General features: G+C 37.7%; 1 protein-coding gene across 5 annotated transcripts in view; it reads right to left on the reverse strand.

Annotated features, from left to right (window-relative positions):
* Positions 1–20,393, reverse strand: part of ANO1 (anoctamin 1) — a 1,045,885-nt gene that overhangs the window by 322,776 nt on the left and 702,716 nt on the right. For all 5 annotated transcript variants that reach the window (XM_044082585.1, XM_044082589.1, XM_044082584.1 and 2 more), the window contains one exon: positions 20,147–20,281. In XM_044082585.1, the coding sequence (XP_043938520.1) occupies positions 20,147–20,281 (135 nt within the window). The remainder of the gene's footprint in view (positions 1–20,146; positions 20,282–20,393) is intronic.

Raw genomic sequence — 20,393 nt, forward strand, 5'->3', positions numbered from 1 at the left:
TAGTCATTTGAGTTTCAGACTTCACACCCTTGAGAAAATTCATGCTAATGCAAAACCTGTTATTCTAATGCAAAACCTGTTATTCTATCAACTTTCTAAGTCTGTAAGAGCAATATTTCAAAATTGTCCCTGTTTCTCCCACGTTTTTATGGCTTTGTCCAGATTTCTTACTCTGAGGTTGAGAGACATGGTCCCTCTATACCACCGTAGCTGTTCATAGTAATATCAGTTGTGAAAAGGAAAAGCACAAGAAAGGGAAGAAAAATGAAACACTAAAGAAAATGATTTGTTTAGAAGCACAAAAAGGAAAACCTAAATTATGGCATGTTGTGATGAGTTGGTTTTAGCAGAGGACAACACAACGTGTTAGGGGAAAACAGATTTATAATGTCCCCCCCAAATATTTGCTCATCTTACAGTTGTGCAACTAACATTACATCGTATAGTAATGTTATATTTAAACAATGATAACTATCAGTTGTAGGTTGAACGTCGAGCTGACAACTCGGCACCGTGAAAATGTACTGCCAATCATTAGCGGACCGGAGTTCTGCTGCAGTGACCCCTAACCGGGAAAAGCCAAAAGACAACAACAACTATCAGCTATACTCAGCACATTCACACAGTAAGGGAAAAGTCAGTCTTGTATGTAAAGGCTTAATAAATGTGATGCTCAGATAGAAATGAAGTTAGTGTGCTGCAGGGATGGCTGCCACAATCAACATCAAAAGCTGCTACATAATTAAACGATGAAAAGCCATGCAACAAAGAGAATTTTTCATAACTGTGCAACAGTGTGCTCCGTCCTAATCAGATGAAAATGAAAATATTCAGAAATGCATAACAGGAAGCAATCATTCAAGCAAAACGACTTTAATAGCATCGGTCTTATTTTCTTTTAAATTATTTCTGCAAGATGTCTTGCTAGTACTGGCAATAGGAAAACAGAGGTATGAACTGATTATCCAGGGGAAACTCGGTTTTCCACAGTTAATCAGCAAGTTAAAAGATATTAAATATAAAAACAGAAGATGTCAAATGCAAATTATCTGAAATTATGATGGGATAAGTTTATATTCTTAACTTTTTGGGTCACAGAAAATGATCACTGAAATTCTTCACATGTATTTCTTACTCAATAAATCGTGACAGTCAGTTTTGTTAGTATCAGAGAGAATTTCGTACTTTACTAGGTAGCAAATGGCTCAGTAGTATGATTTCCTTTGTTTATTGAAAGTAAACATCAAAGCAATCCTAAATGCATACAACCGTCATAATATACAACACCGCATTTGCTGGTGTCACCATATTTGAATATGTGCATGGAGTAATATAGCGTAACACTGCAGGTCCTACTATCACAATATTGAAACATATACTTAGGAAAAAATGAATAACTGCTACATGGTTTAGTGGAATAAAATGGCATACTTGTATTTTCCTCATGACTGGAGAAGTAATTGTCATAGAGAATTATTACTATTTCAGAAAGCCTAACAGGGGTAGTAATAACAAGCATTCCTCAATATCATGTCTGTATCTGTACCTACCTGCAACTGAGCCTTACCTGAGTTTCTGGTTAGGAAGCACAGATTAGGAGGTTAACCTTTATTGATCTGAGTGCCTGTTTCAGGAGCACAGGTGTGGTTCTTAACCATTTTTCATCCGAGTGCCTGTTTCAGGAGCACAGGTGTGGTTCTTAGCCATTACTAATCTGAGTGTCTGTTTTGGTAGCACAAGTGTAGTGATTAACCATTCTATATCTCAGTGCCCATTTCAGGAGCACGGGTGTTTTTCTTAAACATTACCGATCTGATGATCTGTTTCAGAATCACAGGTTAGGTGAGTAAACATTACTGATCTGAGTGGCTAGTTATTCTGCACCATTTATGTGCTTAAACTCTTATCTGGATTTATGAATAGGGAGCACAGGCTAGAGACTAGTACAACAATGGGGTAAGAAAAATCTTCTCTAGTACAGAACATGGTGGTCTTGCATAAACAGTCATCCCACATCTCAGAGATACTACCAATAAACAAAAGTAAATTCAATCAGATCTGTTAAGACTGTTAGAATCCAATCTAATGCCCTTCACTCACTTGTAAGGAAACCTTAAATCAAAAGTAGTTTGGGACAGAGGATAATTGAGAATTAGAAGAAGGCAGAATCATCCAGTCCTCTGTGTCTTTGCACTAAGGCCTTACCATTTTTCTTCAGTTCACATCAGGAACCAGTCAGTAAGTATGGTGTCCAAGGGACATATTCAGTGGTGGCCAGTGTCCTGAGTGCTGTGTGGTGAGGAAAAACAGAAGCTGTCACAATAAGGGAGCTGATCTTCTGAAATTAAACAGGATTGCAGCACCAAGTGGTCTATAGTAGTATAGGTAAAACAGTCTGTATAGTGATGGATTATGACAGGCCATGCTCTTACACAAAGGAATCGGGGAGAGTTTCGCAGTTTACCTTTGGTAGGGCAAGTATACTTTACTGGAACTTCTACAGCCTGGGTTTTCTTGAAATGTATTTGGTTTATTTTTGTTTCCCCTGACATTGCTACTCTTCATTTCTTCTGTGCATATAGTGTCCCTGTGAGATTTCTGTTACCAAGAGAAAGTCCAAGATTCAAATGTACACTTTAAGGTATAACTTGCCCTTTCTCCAGAGTTTTTGTGATCATAGACTTAGAATATATAAGTAAGGGATGCTTGGGGCTTGACTTTCTTCATAGCAAAAATACAAAAGTGTAAACTGGTTTTCTAAATATTTTTCAGTTTGTTGATCATTTTTTTTTGTGTTTTAGTGCTGACAAGTAGTATTTAGTTCATCCTGTGTTTGACAGGTTTTGATCCTTGTGATATCAAAGTAGTGTAGTGTCAGGGTGGTAATGTAAGGACAGGGAGATATGAGATTTTCTGATTTGGATTAACACAATGAAAGCATTTGTGACCTGGAACAATTGAGACAAATATGCAGTGACCTTTTGAGTGTTGTTTTCCTATCCTACTTGCAGTGATCCCCTGGGTAAGATGTGCATACTTTCCTGAGACTGTACAGTCAATCATGGAAAAAATATAAACTTTAGCCAATGATTTATGCAAAAATCATAGGGTAAATACTGCAGCTGCCATTTTACAGCTGTTTAAAACCCAAGAGAGATAAACAGGAAAGAGAAATGGAACTGGAAGCTTTTAACTATCTGATTATTAAGCATGTAAACAGTTTTACTTGGCTCTTATTTATGAGGACATGAGAACGTTTTTTGCTGTGATGAATTCATATGTTCTCTCATCTAATGACTTTACAACTCCTTCCAAGGTCTCTCAGTTTCACCACTTTTTTTTTTTTTTGAATGCGAAAGCAACTGAAGCTGACCATATTCAGTAAAATAAAAACTGCTATCAGGGTACCCAACAATCTAATATCCCCAAAACATTGGCCCATAACCTTGTCGTAAACCAGCATTTTCTCTTTTTTATTATCTAAAACCTCCCTGCATCTCTAGTTACTAACCACAACATTCATCTTCATATGACCTCTGTTTCATACTAGGGACAAAAATCTAAGTCCTCTGATCCTTTTATTAAATTTTATAAAATTCAGTCAGTCTGATATTCTGTACTTTGGTGCCTAGTTTTAATAAGGACCGAAAGTTTGATATTTATCCCTGTTGTACTTTTACAGACAGCACTAAATTTTAATACAGTTTGCACTACTTTTCTTTTTGAACCATATTTGACTTTCAAACCATATCCTTCTTAATGGCTACGGGACAGACTTGAACTGCTTCCTGTTGTAGCAGGGGCTCTTTGCTTGCATTATGCCCATTGTGATCATCTTAGGCTCCCTACTTACACCTTTCAACATTATAGGTGGTAGCATCTCCTGAGACGTCACAGGGACAGTCACTGGAATAAGTCCTTTGTAATGGAACGCTGTCTGGACAATAATTTTGCTTTTCTCATGGTAGGTGTTATATATCTAGTTTGTTGCTCAGCATACCAAGTCAGACAATACTGAAGGGGTACAGATCTCTTGTCATGTAGTCTTGCAATTGCTTCAGATAGCCAAAGATGCTATCACTTCCTCTGAATATATCATATGTCCAGAAAATATATGCATACTTCCTCATCTACTGTCCGCACAGCTATGTGAGCATGTTCCTTTAGGAGTTCATTGACTTCCTTATTAACTGGTAATGAATAGTCCTAACTGGCCTGTTTTGACTTTTTTAGGCTGATGAGTAAGTGATTTGTAGAAGAATTCTTCTGTGCTATGAAAACTTTTGAGATTGATCAGGTGGATATATCTGTAATGTACCATTTTTGAACATATTTTGGTCTTAGCTTTCCAGATGGAATGGTGGCATCTAATTTGCCATTAAACTTCTACAGGTATAGCCCCATAAAATGCTGGAATAAATTCAAAAATTATTACAGCAAAGGAAGCACATTGTGTCTTCCACCAGTTCCTACCAACACCTAGGGCAGGTGACTCATGCGGGTCTATATAATTTCAGTGAATGGCCACATCTTTGAATAGCATTGCATCGAAAATGCAGTCCGTCGAACAATCACACCCCAGGATAATTATAGATGCCAACTCCAAGATCGCACTACAGTGGGAAGAGCACATGTCCTGATCCCACTGTAATGCGATCTCAGTCAGAATGGTCCAACAGACTGCATTTTCAATGCAACGCCATTCACTGAAATGATATAGACCCATCCACCATCAACATGGTACCCAATAAGCCTTAGTTCACTTATGAACTTCATGTCCTTACAAATACTAGGTTCATAGGTGTGTACTAGGCTAATGGCCCTGGGGCCTTTACAAGCCTAGCCATAGGAATATCCTGGCATGGTGCCACACAACCTTAGTTCCCAGTGTCTCTGTCAAGTAGAGCCACTGGAGTTATCCCTGGGGTGAATTTTCTATTTCCCATCTACTCATCAAGATTTCTCTCGAATAGGGTCAGCGAGGTGCTCTGCTTGACATGTATGGGAAGTATATTCCATAGGAAGGGCAGTCTCTGGGTTATGAACCTGTCCCTCCAGTATGTTGTGTTAATTGTGGTAATGAGCTTTAGGTCTCTGGAGCATGTGGTGTGGAGGGATTTGGATTTCTTTAGATGTAGCAATTTTTAACAGAGCTGGGACAAACATGGCTTTGTAAGTCAAGCAGAGATCACCTTTAAGTAGGTGATATGAGACCGAGAATAGTTGGAGTTATTTTAGTCTGTCCATATAGGACAAGTGTTTAAGGCCTAGGATCCTCTTTGTGAGGTACATTTGCAGTCTCTCCAGTTGTTGCAGGTGTCTAGTGAGGTACATGCCAAATGGCACATTGTACTCAGTGATTCGCCTAATGAGGGAAGAGTAGAGGGGGAAAATGACTTATTTCTTCCTGGATGCAAAATCCTTACTAAAGAGATGTGCCACATAGAAGAATTTTCTGACCACAGTGCCAATATGGTGATCAAAAGTGGTTGCTGTCAACCTGTGTTCCCAGATCTCTTATAATGACCTCTGTGTTCAGTGGACTACCATCGTTGTGGTAATTCATGGGAATTGGGTTTTTCCCAACGGGGATGAAGACACATTTTTTGGCATTGAGCTTAAGGCCATGGTTCTGATACCAGTCATTGGTCTCTGTGAGGCCATTCTGTAGTATGTCAACATCACTTGGGGAGCTATTAATAGCTTCCAACTTGCAATTGTCTGCAAACTTTGTCAGCCAGAGTCCCTTTGTGTTGGCCTGGACTTCAGAGAAGTAGATACCAAACAGGAGAGGACCCAGAGCCAAACCCTGTGGGACTCCACTCGTGACTAGTCGGCAGTCTGACTTGGAGTCAGCTACTTTCACACTGTGGATTCTATATGTGAGCCAGTTTGCAACCCACCTAGTGATACAGGGGTTCATGCCTAGCTTAGTGAGTTTTTTATGATTCCTGAGAGGGGAATGGTATCAAAGGTCTTGGCCAGATCAAGGTAGGCTGTATGAACCACCTTGCCTTCATGTACAGCTCTGGTGACTGACTCAAAGAAGTCAACCAAGTTGAGCAGGCATGATCTACCCTTCACAAAACCAAACTGTGTAGGATCTAGAGTTTGGAGATTCCCTATATCCTTGTTTATTAGATCCATGATGATGCGTTCCATCGCTTTGCATATCAAACCCAGGGTCTGTAGTTGCTCCTCCTTTGTTGAGAGGGATGACTGTAGCAGTGCACCATTCAGAAGGGACAAAGCCTGAGGTGAGGCTGTGATTGAACAGGGCACACAGGTGAGGTGCCAGTTCACTCTGTATTTCATGTAGAACACAGCCAGGGATATTGTTGGGTCCCATAGAAGCTGTATTCTTGGCCTTGGACAGTGCTGTATTAACCTGTGCAGTAATACTGGGTGCCTGACAATCTACTGGTATTGTGATTGGTCCGGTGGGGGGGGGGGGTGTAAAGTTGGTACTGAATCTGTCAGCCAGTATATTGGCAATATCTATTGGATCTGTATAGGAAGTACCATTGTGCAGTAGCTCAGAGCAAATCTGGGTATTGCCGTGGAGATTCTTTACATAACTATAGAAGGCCTTGTGGTTGTCTTTACTATCTTCTGCAAATTCTGTTTTCATAGCTAGCTTTAGAGGATTTGATGAGGGATCTCAACTTTTTGTTGAGGCTGAAAAGGAAGTTTTTCCAGTCTTGGGACTTCACCTTATTCTGCATCAGTTTCCTCCTTCTGTTGTAGAGTTTGTTTATGTTAGGGGACCACCAGATTGGCTTCCTTTTTTTGGAGGAGAGCGTCTTGGTTCTATTGGGTATGGCGAGATCCATGCATTTGTGTTCGTGTTTGTACAGTGCATTGGTGTATGATTCAGTGGTCATGCAACTATTCTCCATTTGCATGGGTGCCGTGAAGTTAGCCACCTGTGTTTTTAGGAACACAAAGTTAGCTTTGGAGAAGTTTTTCATGGTGGTTACTTCACGGGGGGGGGGGGTTGATTAAGTTTTGAGCTTAAGTTGTAAGGCTGTAGCTGTAATACTACAAACAGACTAAATGAGGATTATGCCTTTTACCAGAAAAATAATCTCTGGAAAAAAGATATATTATTTGTCAACAGGCTCTCTGCTTTAGTTAATCAAAGCATGATGATTATCTGAGGGGTGAAAAGTTAACACACTGCTCATTTTACTTCATCCCTAAGCTGGCCTCCATTCGATCACATGTACTTGCTGATGAATATGCAGTTGCTGGCAATAGTTCAATGGGAGTTTCTTTTCCTTGGTGCTATATCTCATAAACACAAGGAACAGGGTTTTATTTTGACCCTGGAATACTGGCTAGGCTAAAAATGGCTTTCATGGAGTTATCCTAGTATTTACCTATGAACCTATGGAATGACCTTCATTTGCTTTATTAATCTTATTTTCCCCCCTGGTTTCAAGTCCATATGAATGAACTTGTAGGCCAGATCTCATTCAATAATACAAAAAAAAAAAAAAATTTGATCAGTCCAGGAGAAAAGTTATAGATTACAAAGGTGGATATCATTAAACGATGTGAGTCACTAGTATACATTCATCAGGATACTTATGACATGTTGAGTGAGATGCATCCCTGAGCTGATATTGTACTCAATAATTGGTCTAATCAATACTGACTATAAAGGAGTGATTATCTCTTTACACCTTGATGATATTCCATTGGCAATTAGCTTGTCTAAACAAAGGATTTATTGATAACCATTGCAACATGATGGTCAAAAGACAGGGCATTATCAACTCATGTTCCATGGTCCCTGACTACATTTTTGCTCTGTAATGATGTATTTTCTTCACTGTTTTATGGTGAGGCGTTGTCTACCAAAAGTCATGATATTACAATTTTTGATATTTAATTTGAGCTCATGTTTTGTACATCAAGAGTTTACTAGGGACACTTCATTCTGGAGATTTCAGTGTCAGAGAAAAGAACAACCCCAAGTCTGTAGGTGTCAACAAACATTGTTAGCCAGAGATCTTGGCTCTCTGGAGTTCTGAGAAGTAAATGCTAAAAAAGAAAAAGTTAAGAAGAACATTAAAATTCTGTTTGGATTTCTCCACTGGGTCAGCCTTGTAGATTATAGATTCTTAAATATTGCAAGGCCTCCGAGTGTCTTATTCATACCTCACCAGTACCCTTCCTCAGGAGCAGGAAGACCATACCAATCAATCCTGGTGTAAAATTGTCGATACCCATCCAGTCATTTTGTTTATAGTTAAAAGAATCCGGTAAGTTACACTGCTTAACTTGCAGGCCACATTTAGCCTAGACATTTTGGAGACATTGGTTTACAAATCTGTCTCTCCATCATAGTTTATTTATCCTGTTGGTAAAGATTTAAGTCCCTGATTCTAACTGCATTGAAGATATTGGACTTGCAGAAAAACAGGAGTTCCAGGACAATCAAGTCTCTAAACAATGGTAAGTAAGGCAAAGATCTCCCATCAACAGTCTAAAAGACACTGAGTAAAGGGATAGAACTTCCATTCTATCTTGGTAGCTCATGAACTTTGTCTGCAATCTTTTTTGCGTTAGAAACATTTAGAGTCTTTCTAATTGTTTGGTATGTTAATTGAGATGCATCCTAAAAGTGGTGGTGTACTTCATAATTGACCTGATCAATGCTAAGGGAGCTTTCAACACAAATATATATGTCCCTAGCTACATTTTCATTTTGTAGCAGTGTGCTGTCTGGACAGTATGATAGCAGGAGGGTTTATTTACCAAAAGTGATGATACTATAGCTTTTAGCATTTAGCATGAGTCCATTTTTATTTCACTAAAAGTTTAATAGGGTGAGTTCATTCTGAAGGGTTTAGGCTTCATAAGATGACTTTACAAAAGCCTCCAAGCATCTGAAACTTTGTTAAAAGTCTTGGCTCTCTGCTTAGAGACTAAAGAGTTATGGCTTGCTGGAGATATTGGTATCAGTAAACTATTGGGATATCATTTGTTTCTTTGTTCTTGGATATTTTTTATCCATGTTAACAAAAGCACTGATGACCCTGGTTCGGATAATGTCCTTTGCATCAGGATAATCTTGACCAGTTGTAGCCAGTTCAGAACTCCACTGCTACTGACAGGTAATGCCCATTGCCATTCCATTATGCAGGCCTTGCCTGCACTGACTGCTTAGCTGCTCTTAAACAACCTACAAAATCCTTGTAATGGTGCATTTGATGCTAAACAGTTTGGTTCCTCTCTATGTTCTAAATTTGCTGGTGCTATACTTTTCTATGTGTGCCCCCTCTGTTCTGTCATATCATGGATGACAGAGGCTCAATGTCCTTCAGTCCTCTGGAATATGAACACTTTTATACAAGACAAGCATCTTTGGAACTTGCTGTTTCAATGTCTTTGGTGATCTCCCACAGTTGACATTTCCAACTGTAGTCACATTTGCTCCAACTCACATTTTAGCAAAACAGCAACATTTATACATGGGTTTATTTACTTATTTTTAACTGATTTGCCATTGAGTAACTTTCAAACTATTTTATAAGGAGGACTTTATTTCAGTGTTATTCTAATTAAATTTGCATGTGAATTTTCTTATTTCTGTAACATATGATAGCTGAAAAATGATAGTTGAAGAACAATATACACATATGATCAGCAAATAAATGAATAATTGAGCAAGTTAGAGAGAACGGTGTTAGGACTATATATTCCTGACTCCTTTGATGGCTTCTTTAACAAATTGCTCAACTCACTGTGCAGTAGTAGAAATAATCATTCCTTCATTTGAAACAAGATACCCATTGGCATTCACGTGATGAGTTCCCCATATCCATAAATCCACAAATACAGGAATGTCTGACATCATTGCACTCGCATGAAAATGGACCCAGTTATCAATGACTTGTATCATAAGGCTGCTTCCCTGCAGGTGTATTTAGCTTAGTCCAAGCCCGTGTCATTTTTTTGTTGTTGTTGTTGTTGTTACTAAGATATATATGTCTTTAGATCCATTTCTTTCAGAACTCGACTAGTATTTCATCAACAAAGAGAAGCCATTGCAGGAGTTACTTTCTATACATCCTCTTAAACTTTTTCAATTTTCCTGTATGTTAGTAGAAACATCACTCAAAATCTCACTTTTATGTGCCGGTTTCATTCACGCTTGAAGACAACAGAATGCACAATGTATACCATGAGGTATTAGATATGATCTCTTGGTGAATGGTCCATGGCTCAAAAAGTCTTTGTAGCAATTCAGGACAACTGAAGTATGTCTATACCTATGTCACTGACCATAAGACGTTACTAACAGATGTACGTTTATAAAAACACTTCAACTTTGTTTGAGATGTCCATTGTCTCTGTCAGTGCATATTGCATATGCCATAATCAAGTTATTTTAACAGTTAACTCTTATTTTGATGACCAGGAAGTATTTCAGTGAAGAGCTCCACATCAGTTATAGCACAGTATATAACATAACAATGAAACTGTAATAAAGTCAGCCATTGTCAGAGCATAAATTCAAACATTCTCTGAGGGGAATGTAGAAAAAACATATAAATTTCACCATTTCCAAATAGGAAATTCTACATGTATATATTTATATGCAAGCACACGCGCACACACACACACACACACACATATATATATATATATATATATATATATATATAAATATAAATGTTTCTGATTTTAGTATGTTTAATAATGTTGGATGTAATATAAGAGATTTTTTGTTTCTTTTTACTGTAAGTATTTTTGTATTATTATAAACAAGTATAAATACATGTGTCCAATCCAAAATGTGCATTGATATTTTGATAAACCGTATTCCAGACATAGCTTACAGAATCAAAATAGCAAAAACTAGCAATATAAATGTCTCGCTCTCACTTTCTGGATACCTAAAAATGTCTATGACAATACTGGCTAAAAAAGAATGAAGTATAGAATGGCCTCTCCAATTTTAGATCCATAGCAATTTTCACACTCCAACTCAAGTCTGTTCCCTGCACAACCCTTACAGACTGTTATCCTCTCTTCTAATATTCTGTCTGACCTCTAACTCACTGTAATCCTTCCTGCATTTTGTATATATAATGCCTGCCTTGTCAGATGTAAAACAGCCTACCATAGCATAACAGTAAAACTAGAATGAACCCCCTCCCTCACTTTTTCCATTCCTGTCCTGTCATCACTTCTTCCTCCTTATATCAATATTCCCACATACCATATATTATTTTGTACATCACTAACTCTTTTTAAGGGAGGTTGGCAAAATGGTTAAGCTGCTTATCTTACAGACACAAGGTGCAGGGTTTGATTCTCACATGGGGTAATTGGCTAGGTTTAAAATGGCCCACAGGGGCAGTCCGTCTAGTACTAATCTATGACCGACCTAATAAACTACTCCCTCCTAATTCAAAGATACAGTAATCTTTTAAATGTGTCAAACATCGCAAACTTTCCAGGTCCCCCTACAACCTTCTCAATTTCCTTAAATCTGCCATTGGTGATGGAGTTCTCTTATACTTCTAATCAACACCTTCTTTTTTGTGTCTTCTTTACTTTACTGTCCCAAAGTCACCATCAGGTCAGTGTTAGAGTTCATTCTTTCTGCACTTGTCCAGCTCACCTGTGACTTCCTCTCATTATTAGTGATTACACATTTCATCTCCAAATGCATTCCCTGATTCATCTCCTGTTCCATAGTTGATCCCTTTACTCAATTCTTTATCTTCTCCTAATTAACTGACCACACATCTAATTCTCTCCAACCATTTACTAGCACATTTGACTGTAAACAGTACATCCATTTTTTTCTATTCTTCTCCCAGTTCTACACCTCCTCACCCCAAAAACAAAATGAACAATTATTCTCTACCTCTGTCTTATATAACTCGCATAGAATTCACTGTCTTATATAACTCGCATAGAATTCACATCACAGACTCCATTCATCCTATACCTTCATGAGCCTATTGCCACTACCATCACAAATGCAGATTAGCCATATCTCTCATTCTGCATTTCCAGCATTTTACATCCTCCCATCATTCCTCCTACTTAATATTCATTGCTGTCCTATACTAGTGGTGCAATGATTACATTTGCAAGCCATGTACTAGACCTGTACCTTTTAATTTGTTAGCATACTCCAAAACATACTAACATTTTTTTTTATCCTTTTAACACTTGGCTTGCTCTCCTAACTTCAGTTTCTCCACAATCTTGTCATATACTCTGCTAACCTTTCACCAAATCTCTGTAAATTACTCAGCCTCAAACATTCTGTTTATTACTGAAAACCTCTCCAGGCCAGTGCATCTCAAATTTCCCTAAACTCTTTAATAGTCTCCAGAGAAGTCATAGTTGTAGAGTAACCTAGCCATTCACCCTTTTTTCTGCCCATACCTCTTCCTCATGGCCCAAAAGTCTAATATTCTTTCTTCACTTAGGGACAAACTCAGGTCCTCAATGTATAAAGACTTTTTCTACTCTACTCCATCTCCCTACCTGCAATGGTTTTAAGCATACCCTATTTTTGCACACTTCTAATACTATGTTTGTTAGCTGTAAAGTTTCATGCTTCCTCCTAAACTTTTATTAATCTCTACCTATATTCTGGTTTATTCTCTCATTTATATATAGTTTGCTTTATCCTTCCATTTGCACATATCCTGATCCATCCTGCCATTTATCTGTATCCTGTTCCATCCTCCCAATTAAAGTCAGTCTCCTCTGCACTGTACACTGCTCCCACCTTACCTGCCTTAACACTTTATCTCTCATATATCTCATCCTCTGTACCACGTCTACTGCTGCAGCGTACATGCTGTTGAAATTCTGGCATCTTCGAGACTCAGAGTTTACTTATCCTCACCCTGTCCATTTCTAATCTTCACCCTTCTTCCCTTGGTAAGACAATTATCGAATAATTTGTTCATTTCTACAAGCTCCCTAACCCAAGAACCAATCTCAGTGTGCCTTAAGAGGTACAAAACAAATGGAAGGACCAGTTCTATAACCACCTCTTTTCTCTCTTAGCGAAATAACCTTCTGTCCCGCCATGCCTCCTCTTAGCTCAGCCCACTTTCTTTCTTTTTATTGATGCTCTACAATGAGGGATGCACTTCAATCCCCAAAACAGTCTCCTCCCACTGAGCAGAGTGAATCAGATTACACTTTTCCTTTCCCTCCAGCTGTAAACCCCAATCATATTTTTTCTACTGTAACTGCAGTTTTGTCTTCTCCATAAACATTTCAAACAACTCCAGCATACAGGGAAACATGCACTTAACATCTTGTAATAAAATCATACAGTTATCCACAAATGTATTATGGCTGCTCTACTCGCATCCCTCTTCTCCATGGATTAAAATATCTGTGAACCATCTGTACCAACTTTCCTTTATTGATTAAAAATAACATTGGAAACAATGGGTACCCTTACTGCATACTACTTTCTAAAGTCACATTGTCTAAAAAGAGTCATTTCCCACACCAACTGTCTACCTCAATGACTGAAACATTGACACCCACTAACTGTCTTGAATAGTTTCTGCATGCCCGTCAAAAGCTAAAACAACCTTTACTTATTCCCTGAGTCCATGACTTAAAATTAATTAACAGTCTGTAAATCCATTGAGGATTGTCTTTAATAAACCTTGTCCCTGATTCAGTTCTCTCTTTGGATGTCTTCTCTTCCAATCTACCCAACAGCACCCTGGCAAATAATTAAGCATCTGCCTTATATAATGAAATTGGCTAAACATTTGCCAGATGTTGTTGGTTACCCTTTCCTTTGGTAATGCTACCACTGTGGTTTCACTTATGGATTTCAAAACAATCCTTTGCACAAATTTATCATTAAATCCTCTTACCTATGCCACCCTTCTCGGTGCTACATTTTTATTTTATAAAAATCCACAGGAAATGCATTCAGTTCTCCAGCATTTCCACAAACATTTCTCAGCCTTCTTATATAAGGCATTATAAAATCATAAATACCTCATGGATCTCTCTGCTCAAAGCCAGCTTCTAGTTTTCCTCTGCTGTTTTATTTTACACATTAACAACTTGATTTCCACCTACCCCTGTGTCCACAATCTATCACCGCTGTTTCCCAGTTCACTTCTACGTTCATTTTTCCATCTGTTTCAAATGTCATTTGTAAGTACCTTACTCTCTCTCTCTCTCCTTTCTGGCATTTCTTCCCATGTCCGTCAGTCAGTTACATTCTCTCTAGTCCCTTCTTCCCCAGATTTGGCCATATCTCTCCATTTTCAGATATCACCAAAATCCCATCATCTTCCCTCTTCAGATTGCCTTCATCCCTTCCCATTCCTCCTTCACTACTATATCTCTGCCTCCCCAATTATCCTCAAGAGCTCTTTTTTGCCATCCCTTTCAGCCAGTTCCATCACTATCACTTTCACTGAATAGTTTGTTTGTCATGACATCACCACCACCGCATTTTTTGATTTGTCTCATCTAGGAGAAAATAATTGCCTCTTTTCATTTTCAGTACTCCTACAACAGTCCTAGCATATCTCTTCCTCTCTATAATACCTTCTGGCACATCTTATGAAACTCTGCCATGCCGAATAACCTGTCTAGTCTTGAATCTAAAGCATATTAAGTCTCTCCAGTTTTCAGTCTCTCATTTACCAACATTCGTATTGCTTATCAGTCATCCCTAACAACATATCCTCACTATGTGTATTAATTTTATTTTTTTTATTCATTTGTCTGCTCAAAGACTACTTGTTGAAGTCTGTTTGGTCATTCCTTTCAGGCTTTGAATGAACTGAATCACAATCCGCTGGTTTCTTATGACATCCATAATGTTGATCATTTGCTGTCAAATGCAAAAACAAAATGACAACATTGGAATTTTTCCTTATGTCTTCATTGACTGTTACATTATCTACATAATATTCTTTCTGAGACTTTGAAATGAAGCTTCTGTTATTAACTACTATGACTATTGGGAAGTTAGTTTTTTAAGGAGATTTTTACAAAATAAAGAGGCTAATACTTCTTAACTACATATATACGGTAATACTGAGTTACCTGTTTGCTATATTAACAGAACTTAAGAGAGTTACTGCCATAGCATCCATATATTGTGGTATCCAGTTCATACACACAATGAAATGGGGGCAGAAAATACTGTAGATGAAGCAGCTGTATGTCAGTCATGACATCATACACACACGCATACACACACGCGCGCACATCAAAAGCAGTATATATATATATATATATATATATATATATATATAAATATATATGGATTTATTTAGTTTGTTGAGTGGCACAATGACATGCATAATGTCAATACCAAATCATGAACACTGGGCATTTCAACATGCTAGTATGCATGCACCAAGACTGAATCCTGGTGTGAGCAAAAAATGAAAAACAAAAGAAAATATATATTTTTTTGCACAGGTGGGGGGCAAGCCCCTCTGCACCCTCACATTACCTGCTTATTATGTATACTATACTCATACTATGAGATTGCACAATACCTGTTAACCTCCAGTTGCAAAAAATCTGCACAAAGTCATAAATAATGGGAGGACAAAGTCGAAAAAATGGACACAATGTTTAAATATTTCTCTTACAAGCTAAAGAAATAGTCAAAAATAAATGGCAAAAATCTGGACACTTCAGAGGTAAGGGCTGATCCACTACTTTTGTCAACAGATGCCGATCATTTTTTTAGTCAGCCAAATAGTGTTACATAAGCAGATGTCAACCAAAGCACTATTCAACAAAAGTAGCAGAACCCATATATGTGTGTGTGTGTGTGTGTGTGTGCATGTGTGTGCATTTGTGTGTGTGTGTGCGCATTTGTGTGTGTGCATGTGTGTGTGTGTGTGTGTGTGCATGTGTGTGTGTGTGTGTGTGTGCGCGTGTGTGTGCATTTGTGTGTGTGTGCGTGCATGTGTGTGCATTTGTATGTGTGTGCATGTGTGTGCGTTTGTGTGTGTGTGTGCACGTGAGTGCCTCATACTGTTTATAACCTTGTCTTGTTTGTAAGTATGTTACAGGTGCAAGTTGCTTAAGCTTAAAAACAATAATAACTAATAGCAAAATTAACACTTTAGTTTTGTTTAGCAAACATATCCAGACAAGCATTTAGCAATGTGTTGCAAACAATGAAGCTTAAACGAATCACAATTTATATTTCTTTTAAACAGTGTTCCTAATGTTTTCATTGTCAAGGTTATAAACAGTATGAGGCACTCATGTGCACACACACACACAAACGCACACACATGCACGCACACACACACAAATGCACACACATGCGCACACACACACACACACACACATGCACACACACACACACACACACACACACACACACACACACATGCACACACGCACACGCACACACACAAATGCACACACATCTGTGTCTTTGTGTGTTAAAAAAACACACAAGTATGCATCTACACCACAGACACACACAACGAACCACATGTTTAAGTGTTTAGCATAAATACACACAAACAATACACATATACTGAGGAAGAAATATTGACACTAGTTCACAAGTTATTTCAGTCTTAAATAAATGTGCATCTACCATCTGTTTGGGGTTTATATCACATTATCGAAAGATTAAAACATCGAAGCACTTAACATCGAACTGAATACATCAAACCATGAAAACATTGAAATGATGTCAATGGCAGTTCCCAAGTGGGACATGTAACATTAAGGGTGTAGGCAGGGGGGCAAGCCCCCCTGCACCACCCACACCCCTCACTACTTAAATACACCAACTCCAAGATCGCACTACAGTGTAGGAAACAGAAATCTTCCTGTAATGCACTGAAGTGCGATCTTTGAAATGGTATATTTAAGTGGCAGGGAGTGTGGGGGGTGCAGAGGGTCTTGCCCCCTGCATGGAGCAATTAGTTTTTGATCTACACTACACATTATTTTTTTTTTCCATTTTGATGTTTTACTGTTAGAGGAATTCAGTTCGATATTAAGTGCTTCGATATTTTAATCTTTCGATGATGTGACATAAACCCTCTGTTTGCACTATTTAATACATGTAGTTTAAGTATTTTAAGTTTTTTGACCAGAAATGCTCTGCAATACATTATACATTATTGGGAAGTCTCAATACAGTTGTTATATAATGGAGACATATGAAATTGTTAGATGTTTCTAGGAATAACACAAGATCTACAGATTTCATATTTTTATATGCATCATATTGATATGTTTGACAATGAAAACATTAGGAACACTGTTTAAAAGAAATATAAATTGTGATTAGTTTAAGCTTCATTGTTTGCAGCACAATGCTAAATGGCGTGTCTGGATATGTTTGCTAAACAAAACTAAAGTGTTAATTTTGCTATTAGTTATTGTTGTTAAGCTTAAGCAACTTGCACCTGTAACATACTTACAAACAAGACAAGGTTATAAACAGTATGAGGCACTCATTCAAAACAAGGCTAAGTCCTTCTAATAAATGAAACTTTTAATTTAGTCTACAATGCCCCTTGCATTAGATTATACTCACTTTTGAACTTTATAGCAGAGATTAACACTGGAAACAATAGCCTTACATGAACTTACACCTGTTGTCCTCGTGTGATCTTTTTAGGTGGTTAAAAAAAATTCATGCTTGCAGATGATCAATTACTTTTAGATTCCAAAAACACAGTCTGTGAGAAACAAACCTATCAACTGCCTCTGATTTTGCAGAATGTCCTTGAAGATGTTTCACATGTGCACCCTGTCTGCATAAAAAAATGTGACTTTCTTTTACATTTCTAAGGCTTCACTCAGTCAGCAATGCTATATATTATGTGATTTTGGACCCCCCCCCCACACACGCATTATTATTTGTGGCAAATGAAAGCATCCTACAACATTTAAAACTGTTGCACTTGGTTTCTAATCACTGCTTCTGTGTATTACTTCTCTTTAATTAGCAATACATCAGTTTAGCTAAAAGTCACAATGTGGTACAAAAATTTACAAATGAGTCACCGGTCATAACTGCATTTTGTTATGTATTCTCAAAATGAGTTCTGAAATTCACCTCTTGAGTTTCAGTCTCAAGGTTAAGTTCTTGAAATCCATTTCTCAAACATATGAAAAACTGATTAAGATCTATGACTCAGGCATAATACTTTAGACCATGGTCTTTTCTGTCCCAGTACTCACTCAGACATCTGTACTACTAACAATCCATATAACCAGTGGTTTAAAATTGTCATTAGAAAACTGAGAAACTGGTTAGAGTCCGAGCAAGGGAAACAATATCATCAATACTAGATTAACTCATCAGCCGCCAGCAGCATTCAGAAGTAAACGCAACAATCACTCAAGCCATACCTCTCAACTTATTTGAGTAAGAAATCTGGACAAAGCCTAACATAATGGGGGGACAAAGGCATACAAAATAAGGCCAGGTTTTAAATATTGCTTTTATAAGCTTAGAAAGTTGCTAGAATAACAGAATTTAACAGGATTTGAGTTAGCATGCATTTTGACGAGGATATAAAGCCTGAAATACAAATGCATGTCATTATTTAGAGACTTCAATCCTCAATGATTTGCCACAACACTACAAATTTTATGAGGAACAGACCAAACAGCTGAGGCAAAAATCTGGACATTCTATGAAAATCTGGACAGTTGAGAGATGACTCAAGCTTTTCTGGAGGTGTTTACAACTCAGCTGTCATTTTCCTGAGTCACTTCTCTTGGCATGCAGACTTTGAGTGATTGGTTTCTTCTCCACTTGACAGCAGTGGATGCCAGACTTAACTCTGACTCACCTGTGATTGGTATGCTTAAATCTTAATATACCCAACTATAACATAATGTTACCGGTTCATTCAGTATCCTATACTTTCATTACTTGAAAATACATACTATACCAGAATGTAGGAACTGACTGACGCATATAGTTCTCAGCTGTTCCTGTCTTTTCCTGAACATCCCTGATTTTGTCTCTTATGGTTGCATAAAATAATGGATTTTCTAGTAAATCATTGAAGGATAGTTATTCAAAAATTCCAAGCATTAGAATTACAAACTTCTTACTCTTCAGAAAATGTATAATGATGCAAAATATATTGTTTTATTACCTTTCAAGTGAATCTGAGTAATATTTAAAAACTGTCCCTGATTTTGAGTCTTTGGGGTTCATTATTTTTTGCACTGTCCCTGAATTAAGAGCAAATAAACTGAGATCTATGGTGAAACAGAAAAAAAATGATAATTAAGAAATATAAACTACAGGGACTGATTTTTGAATAAAATGGATAATTGCATATGTGGCATTGCATTACATGATGCAACTTACTTTGTTTATACAGTTACAACAATGTTGTTGTATCTTTCGGCTTTTCCCGGTTAGGGGTCACCACAGCAGAACTCTGGTCCGCTAATGATTGGCAGTAGATTTTTATGTACCGAGTTGCCAGCTCTGACGCACAACCTTCAATGAAGGTACGCCCATTCACGCATGTCTCCACACAGAAGACGCTTTACCTGAAAATCGAACAGGACAACGTCTTACTGTGAGGTGACAACGCTACCGCAGCACCACCACCGCAGCTATACAGTTACAACAATGTACTGGAACAAATTAAAAAAATAATATTTCACAGTGGTAGGTAAGTTAATTAGTCAAAAGTCATATCCTGTTCTTTATTTAGTAACAACTCCCAAGACATGTTGATTTTTTTTTTTAAGAATGCCTCCTTGAATTTTACATTTCTCTGCAGTTATACAGTTTACTGCATCATTTGGCTTAATATTTCCCAGCACAGTAGCTGCAAAAGAGAAAAGTAGCAGAATGGGCAAACCTGTATTGCATAAGTCTGATACTGTGTAACGGGAGGAGTTGAGTATGATTTTTGCTAAGTAGAGTAAATTCATTAGGACACTGCAAAGTCACTATATGTTTCTCTATTGTATATATATGAGAAAATACAAATGGTTTAAAAACAGTCACATTTCACTCTGTTTGAATGGTGCATTTGTTAATTCCTAATCCTTTATCTTAAGCACTGAGGCGCACATTTTCATGGCAAAACAATCCCTTTAGAAAGCATTGACTTGTGAACCCCCAAGTCATGGTTATTACCTTGGTATATCTTCATCTACGGTTGCACATCCATACAAGAACACTATAATCCCCACAACAGAAGCTGGAATGAGCATTTGGGTATAAATGCCCAGCCATGCAAAGTATAAGCCAATCTTTTCTCCAAAATATTTTCTGAAATAAAAAAAGAACAAGAAAAAAAAACATCAGAAATGAGGCATTATAACCATTAGTATTTCTAAGTTTATTTTTATTTGAAAACATGCCTTTTGAGATCAATTTGTGC

This window comes from Protopterus annectens, chromosome 9.part0, assembly GCF_019279795.1.
Source record: "Protopterus annectens isolate FY-2018-M chromosome 9.part0, PAN1.0, whole genome shotgun sequence".
Classification (NCBI taxonomy): domain Eukaryota; kingdom Metazoa; phylum Chordata; order Ceratodontiformes; family Protopteridae; genus Protopterus; species Protopterus annectens.